The 8,567-nt window shown below is 43.2% G+C and overlaps 1 protein-coding gene across 1 annotated transcript in view; it reads left to right on the top strand.

Moving 5' to 3' along the window:
* The window catches only part of PROM1 (prominin 1), a 94,635-nt gene that overhangs the window by 18,436 nt on the left and 67,632 nt on the right, over positions 1-8,567 (top strand). The window contains exon 2 of the mRNA XM_007449828.1: positions 6,858-6,913. Within this exon, the coding sequence (XP_007449890.1) occupies positions 6,858-6,913 (56 nt within the window). The remainder of the gene's footprint in view (positions 1-6,857; positions 6,914-8,567) is intronic.

The following is an 8,567-nucleotide window of genomic DNA, read 5'->3' as shown; positions in this document are numbered from 1 at the left end:
AACCCGCGTCCCCTGCATCGGCAGGCGGACTCTCAACCACTGCGCCACCAGGGAAGCCCAGATTGTACACTTATTGATGCCAGTAGTGCCTGGCACACTGGAGATCCTTCATAATCTCTTGCTTTCGTTTTGGTATTTTTGAACTTTTAAAAATATTGTGCTTTCTCCCCTAACCACTACAAATTTCCTTCTCTATTTATTTAACAAAGGTTGAACATTTGCTATGTGTACTTTCTTGAAATACTAGTGTCACGATGATATGACCGAACTATCATACAGTAAAACCTGCAGGGCAATGAGCCTTTCTGAAAGAGCATGTTGCTCTGCTTTTAATTTTTTTTTCGAGAATTTCCCTTACTGTCAGAACTGGCTCCTCCAGTGGGTGATGGGTAGATGGGTCAAGTGAGCGACCATCAAGGGTCTTACAGGAGGCTGTAGAGGCCAGGAGTGGAATTGATGTGCACGCCTGTCTACCCACATTCCACTGGCCAGAACTCAAGTCACGGGGCCCCACCTAACTGCAGGGGGGCTGGGGAATCAAGCCGTGGGCCAAGGAAACTGAGGCCACACATGGTTCTGCTGAGCACTCATTTGGTGCCACAGGCTGAAGAACTGGAGAGGGCAGAGCAGTGAAGCGTGTGCGGTACAAGGGTGGAGGTGAAGGACAGACGCCAACATTTTCAGGTTAGTGTAACATACTGAGCACTGCCCTAAACACCCTTCTCAGGGCAAAATGCTACCAGCTCTTCCACACCCGGTGTCATGCCAGCACATCCAAGAAGTTCATACTTTTCAAACTGTCTAAGTTTGTGTTTTATCAGGACCTGTCAGCCATTCCACTTGGTTTGCCTACCTGCCCCATATCCTCTCAGGAATTTGGTGTACATGGAAGTCTTTTGTGCCTGGAAAGAAACATTTAAAGTTTTAAGTAATGTTTAATTTACTAAAGTTATGTATTTAGAAGCCCAGTGTTGGTAGGACTTTAAATTGAACTTGAATATTGTTTTATTCTACTTATAAAACTAATAGCTTTAGTAAAAATGTGAATAATCTCTTTCACTTTGACCAGTGTTGATTTAACGCACAAATTAACAGATAAGTCATTCTTAGTACAGAGACCCCCAGACCTTGTGAGTATAAAAGAGTGCCACTGGGGGTCAGTGGGGGACCTGTGGGCGTCTCCACAGGGGGACACTTAACACTATTTATGCTCTTAGTTAATCACTTTTCCAGGTAAACACTTTAAGTGCCCAAGAGGGCTAACTCTGTGTGTGGGTAATTTTTTATTAATAAGAGTTCTAAGTACAATAACAAATTTAACCTGACATTTAGGGGAAAAAAAATGCTTCACCCTCTAACATTTGTTCATGTAGAAAAACCTGTTCTGAACATTTTACTCTCTAATTTTAATGCTTACACCATAATACTTCTAAGTCTATAACTTTATTTTAGGTTTAATGTTAATAATCCTATAGTGTTGCATCTGGTCAAAGAAACTAGAAAGCATCAGGTAGAAATTAAAATATCCTGAATATAAGACTTGACTAAAAGGCTTTTCTAAAAGCCTTTTAAAACAAAACAACCTAAAATTAGAATGCTTTTGGCAGAAAAATTAACAACTATGAACAAAATTAACATTACATAATATTTTAGCAAGAACTGCATTATAATACTATTGTTTTACATATAGTAGAGTGACTTACAACATACTAAATGCCTATTTTATATCAGAAATAAAAATATCTTTATCAAAAATACTTTTTAATGTAGTTTCGCACTTTTGGGAGATTCTGTCCCCAGTAAATGGCAGGAACACAATTTAGAAGATGAAAGGTGTGATACATATTTTTTTGGCTGCGTGTGGACTCTCTCTAGTTGCAGTGAGCGGGCTACTCTTCAATGCAGTGCATGGGCTTCTCATTGCGGTGGCTTCTCTTGTTGCAGAGCACGGGCTCTAGGCTCGCGGGCTTCAGTAGTTGTGGAGCACGGGCTCTAGAGCGCAGGCTCGGTAGTTGTGGCACACAGGCTTAATTGCTCTGCATCATGTGGATCTTCCCGGACTAGGGATCAAAGCCGTGTCCCCTGCACTGGCAGGCAGATTCTTAACCACTGCGCTACCAGAGAAGCCCGTGGTACATTTTTAAATTAAAAGACCTAACTTAATTGAGTTGTCAAATAGATATTATCAGCAAAATCTTTCCAGGAGCACTTAAATTTGTCACAAATCTGATAAATCACCTGCCAACAACTGGGGTTTTTAAGTTCTCTATCCATTTTATGAGAGAACATTCCAAAAGTGAACTTGCACTTTGCCTGGCTTGGTTCAGAACCTACATATGTATTAAAAGAAACCAGTTAGGAACAAATATCTTGTCAAAGATGAGGAAGATGGGTCTGTTATAGATGGATCCTGCACAAGGCACTTTTCTTATTTTATGTTGCTTGTGTAGCTTCAGACATCAAAAAACTCATAGAGAAGTTACACACACACACACACACACACACACACACACACACACGAAGAGCCAAAAACAAAACCAACCTACTTTGTAACCTTGGTATGACCAAGGGGTCAGAATTTGCTCTTGTTGCAACATTTCTTAATTTCCATCATCACATGAAATTTAAAGTAAGTCCCAGATAAGAAGACACTGTAAGGTCTAGGGGCTGAGCACAGAGAGGCTGACAGTCCCTGTCATTCCAGGAAGACCCACAGAGTCAGATGCTGAGAAACAGTCTTCTGCCATGAAAATAACTTTCTCATCTGCCCGCTTACATATTTCTCTCCCACTGTTGTACCTTAAGAGGCAACTATTATGTTATGGAAAAGAGCATGGAAAGATACAGTGAAAAATGAAGCAGGGCATGAAAAAGGTGGCCAGACCATCCTCCGAGCTCAGTGTAAGGAGAACTCATCGGCCTCCTGGAGCTGTCCAATCCAGTGCTCGGTGCCTTTCAGGCCCCATCTCAGCAGATCCTCCCTCAGCTCTGGAAGAACAAAGGGGTCACTATTGTCCACACTGAAGTCTCATGGAGGTCAGGAGAAGACCATGGTTTCTCAAGCAAGAGGTCTTACTCCTTTCTATCATGATCACAGCACCTGGCACCCTGTAGGCGCTTAATATGGTGGTTGAATATTGTTGAATGACCCGAAGACTGGGTCAGGTTTAAATCACCAGGATTCATGCAACAAACAGAACCCACTGCCATCATGACATCATTTTGCAACCTGCTTTGAGCTGTGCACGCCTTCTCAGGGCTGAGAAGAAGCAGGTAGACACAATGGAGAATATTATGGTAGTATCTGTTCATTTGGAAGCTCTGAGAGCTGGTGTTGGTCACGGTATGGTCATCTTTGGTGAACACCAAGGCTAAGCCGAGGTTTCCAGTTTGCGTGTTCTCTGTTTGGGGCTCTGTGCCACCTGCGTGCTAATGGCTAATACCCACCAAGCAATACAAGGAACTAGTCACAGAATTCAGGGGTCCTGTCTGATCTCTGGAGTGGAAGCAGCATATATATATATATATATATATATATATATATTTTTTTTTTTTTTGTAAAGAAATATTGTGTTTGTGCAGCATCCATACCACAGACAGTTCTGGAGCCCTGGAACTTGCTGAGGGGTTGCTTCGCAGCCTTAGGAGGGACCCAAGTGAAATCTGAAACTTGGGGGCAAGGAGGGACTGAGAAAGAGGCGGACCCCTCCAGATGGGACAGTGGCAAGTTTAAGAAGGAAGGGAACTTACTTACGAGGCTTGTCTTGAGCAGCTGCAAGATGAGTAGATCTCTGCACCCACCTGCCTGAATCTTAAAAGTTTATGTAGTGGTCTCAACTGGATTCAGTTATGTAGACCATTCAGATGGTCTCAACTACACATTACTCTCAAGATTGCATCCTTGAACCCAGCTCCTAGTGTGGGATGGGTGGGCAGAACAGACGTTGCAAGGACAGGGGAGGGGTGAGCAGCTTCTGAGTGCCTGGGTCCAGCTCGCAGGCCAGCCAGCGGTCACGTCCTGTCCATGGCCCCCTGCAACATGAGGATGCAGGCGATCCAGAGGCTGAGACGGTTTCCACCAGAAGCCTTCTATGAGCTGGCCAGGAAAGACAAAGGCAAAGGACTGGGATGCAGTAGAATGAGTGTGACACTTGGGAACCATGAAAAGTGTGGGGCAGAAGTGAGACCCCGGTTCTCCCACGTGCTTTCTGAGATGGACCATAATGGATTCAAAGTTCTCACCAGCAGTGAACCTATTAGATCTGAGATAGAATTTCCTAGTGTGGGGTCCCATGGGCTCCCGGATGAGGTGTGAGCAGCAGAAGGTTAATGTCGGGGCTTGTCAAGTAAAGATGCTTGGGTTGTGTTGTACAGGCATTTGTGATGTTCACTCACCCTGATTAAGAGCCGCTTAAAGGGCCGCTTAATTAGAGATACACAGGGAAGCCAAGGGAAAAATGGATATTGTGGTCCTAAGCGTGAAGGACGCCCATTCTGTGTTTTTGTGACAGAGGATGCTGGGAAGGAGGGGGCATTAAGGAAACAGATAGAGGCCTTGGGGCTTTGGGGGAAATGGAATTGCTCCGGGGTGAGAGTGGGCAGGGTGATCTGCTGCCTCTGAGCCTGTGCTGTCCAGTGCAGGAGCCACTAACCACGTGTGTCCATGGAGCATTTGAACTGTAGCTTGTCTGAACTAAAGGGCATTGACACCGGCTTCTGAACTCTTAGTATGAAAATAAGTCTGTAAATAGCTCATTAATATTTACACTGATGATATCTTGAAATGATACTACTTTGCATATATTCGGAGTAAGTAAAACATATTAAAATTAATTTTAAATTAATCATGTTTTTAAATGGAACTACTAGAAAATTTGAAATTGCTTATGTGGCTTGAGATAGATTTCTGTAAGACAGTGCTACTGTAAACCACGGGAAGGGAGAACATCTCTGCTCCAAAGTCTTGGGATGGGTTTTTAGCCAGTACAGCAAGGATCAGCTTCGCCAGAGGGTCAGGGCCAGCTGGCAGCCAAAGGACAGGGATCAACTGCCAGTGAGTGTTGTCGTTGGATGTAGTTGGGACCATGCCTGGGACACCCAGGACCACCAGCATCACAGGACTCAGGAGGGGCTGGGTCTTCAAGCAAACTGATGGGGGCATCTGTCTGACAGAGAGGAATGTCACTGTTTCCCAGAGGTTGCCATGGGTACACAAACCATGTTCTCTGGCATTGGCTCACCTCCACAGAGCCCTACTAGAGCAGTGCCTGTTACGTGTGTGCAGCAGACTAAAGCAAAGAGACTGGTTCAAGGCCGGAGAACACCTGTGATCCTGGGTTGCCCCCAAGGTACCTTGGAGAAACTCTAGGGTTCCCAGGGTTCCCTACCAGTTTGAAAATCTCTGTTCCTGCAGCACGTCCTTTACAGGTCTGCTCCATGTATCTATCTGCTCTGTGCAGGTGGGAAGCTGTTTTCCAGAAGGCCCTGTGGGGAAGTGGCTTGCTTTGTTTCCTGGCCTGTACATGTGAATGTCTTTGCTTTAAAAAAGGGTTCACCGTGGGGTTTCATTTGCAACCCCCAGTAGTATACTTTGGAAGTGCTTATACAGGATACAGTCCTAGCATTCCAGAAGCTCCTTCCTGGGGCAGAAGACAATGTGCAGTGTGGGAAGGACCTCGCACCAGGGGAAGGAAGACCTGGGCCTGGGTCTGGCCTCACAGGTCACTGATTTTAGACAAGTCACCCTCCCTATCTGGCCATCAGCTATGCTGTATCTTTACTAGATGGGGGAATCAGGATACGAGGTGGCTCCTGACCTATGTGAGAATTTTAAAATGCCCCAAATGAGCATGCACAGAAAAATTCAGTTTTGCTTAGCATTTTGGGTTTTTCTTGCACTGCTTGGAGACGGAGGGGGACATCTCATGTTAAGAGCTCTTGGATTAGGTTAATTGTAAGATTCCTTTCATTTGTAAAATATTATGTAAAAGTAGAAGTATTAAAGAATAAATTGCATTTGTGGTTCCAAATAATTAAGAAAAGCAATTTCATGGGCCATGGGGCAAAAAACAGTAGGCGTAAATGGAGTCAATTCCCTAAGGAGATATGATGTTCCCAATCTGCATGCAAATGTTAATGCATTTTCCAACTTAAAAGAAACATCACATTTAGAGTTTAGAGATTCATTATCTCCTGTGGCTAGTGGTGCTGTCAGTCCAACTTGGCTTACATATATTAGCCAGCAAAAATCATGCACAACTGGTCACATTAAAACTTTAAACCTTGTGATTCAGTGTCCTGTCAACATGTTCATATAGACCAGGAGGGCAGACTTTTTCTGTGAAGGGCCAGATAATAAAGATTTGAGGCTTTGGAGACCATATGGTTTCTGTCGCTCTGCTCTTGTAGTTTGTATGGCTGAGCAGCCAGAATCAACATATGGGTGTGGCGATGTTGGAAATTTAATAAATAGTAATTAATTAAACTTGATTTATTGACAAAAAAAGAATCATCAATGTAACATTTTATTAGTGACTGTTAATGAGGTATATGTAATTTGCTGGTAAATTTTAAGGTGTTTTGTGAGAAATTGAAAACTCTTAACGATGGCAACCCTCTAATTTTGCCACTGGCAAAATCGTAGGTCGAAAATATTTGTTCTCCATTCTTTGCTTCTGGTTAGAGCCTCATTAGGTCAATTATTTACCTGCGTTAAGAAAGAGGAATAAAAGTATAAGAATACTCTATTGAGGTTCAATAATTTGTGAGCACATATAGACCTTTATTTTCTAAATATGCATTTAATATTTTTACTGAAAAAGTAATTGTGCCATTGTTTTGTGGCTTTTTTTCCCCAGATATTTTAAGAAAAGTTGTACAGAAGGAGTTTGACCTATCAACGGATTATGAGAAGGTAATTTTGATTGATGAATTTGTTAGCAAAAAATAAATATGCGCAAAACTTTGGCTGATTTGAAAGTAAATCTTTAAACAACGAGTTGTTTTACCTGTGAATTTAGTAACCTTTCTTGACTAAGAAGCTTTATGGAGTACTGAAATGCCTTATAAATCCCATTTGAACTACAGCAGAAATTTCAAAAGTAGCATTTGAAGAAACATTCAGCTTTCAAGCTGTATGTTATTGAAAAACTAAAATTTCCTTAAAGGAAGTCTTATGCTACTTTTTTTAGACAAGGGATGAGAACCCCTTAACTAAATGGAATGGTTTGAACATCCCTAAAAGTAGGCATGCGTACTTTTAACATACACATGCATACTTGTAGAAGAAAGAGAATTAATTCTTACTAGAGCTCTTCCACAAGGAAGTGATGTGCGGGCTTGGTGTTAAAAAGATAAGCAGGGCTGGAACAGGTGGGGAGGCGGCTTTGCTGGCGTTCCAAGCTGTGGGGACCACGTGAGCAGAGGATGAGATGTGAGGGGAAGAAACACAGGGATGGAGACGGTGGGTGAGAGGAAGAGGAAGAACAGGTGAGCTGGGGCCAGATCAGGGGAGGGCCTTGAAGGCCTTACTCAGATGAGTGGACAACAGTATTGTCAGAAAGTATCCAGGCACCTTTCATGTCTCTACTTAATACCAAGGTTAGGGTTAGGGTTAGGGTTAAGGTGTTGTTAATTCACTCTGTTTGCATCCACGAGATTAACTTACCTAAACAGAAGAGTGTGTTATTTCGATTTTGGCCTATGATGAATGTCGGTTGCCAGTGAAATAAACAGACGACTGTTTTTGCATTGAATGTTAGGATAATAAAAATTAGTTGAATCTGTTTGTCAAGCTATTAGTCCTGCAGGGTCAGACGATTCGTTCCATCCTTTCCTGGTACAAAGGTGGTTATCAAGACAACAATAAAGGTACCAGTGGACTTTTATTTATTTAATGGCCAGCACAACAGAGGTGAATGACAGTGTCTCCAGCGGGTGTGAAGGCAGTGAACTCTTGCCCAGTGGTGGGGACAGTGGCTGCATATTCTCAATTTGCAATAAAATGATACTTAAGGGAAAAGTGAATGCAGAAGCCAAAGAGGAAGTTCTCATCTCGAGGCCATTTATGTGTATAAAAGAGGATGAGCCAGATACACACTAGTGCCTACGCCTTCCCTCCTACCACAGAAAGCATTTTCATTCTTCAATGCCACTGGCTTCATTTATATCTTCCAAACATGATTGCCCATGTGTGCCTGCTTCCCTGGGCAGAATAAAATGACCTTTGCTTTTATATTTGTATTGAAAATTTGCATGCCGTTAGCAGCCCAGCCTGAATGCCAGTTAGCTCTGGCAAGGAATGGGTTGGGCGTGAGAGGCTGAACTCTCTCATCTGGGCCCAAGCCTTAGAGGACCAGGTCCTCAGACTCTGAGGTCACTCTCAGCAGCCTGACAAGTATGAGCCAGAGTTGGCTGCCACCGTCCACGGCAGGACTCTCAGTTGGACGAGTCCTTTATGGTTGGCTCGATATTAGACTTGGAGTTCCTTACTTGGGGATCTCCTTACTTCCTGACCTCCTCTCCACCTCAGGTGTCTTTACAAATGGATAAAAACTGTTTGGGTAGAG

Source organism: Lipotes vexillifer, unplaced genomic scaffold (genome assembly GCF_000442215.2).
Source record: "Lipotes vexillifer unplaced genomic scaffold, Lipotes_vexillifer_v1.1 scaffold1067, whole genome shotgun sequence".
NCBI lineage: Eukaryota > Metazoa > Chordata > Mammalia > Artiodactyla > Lipotidae > Lipotes > Lipotes vexillifer.
This window is presented reverse-complemented; position numbering and strand designations above follow the sequence as displayed.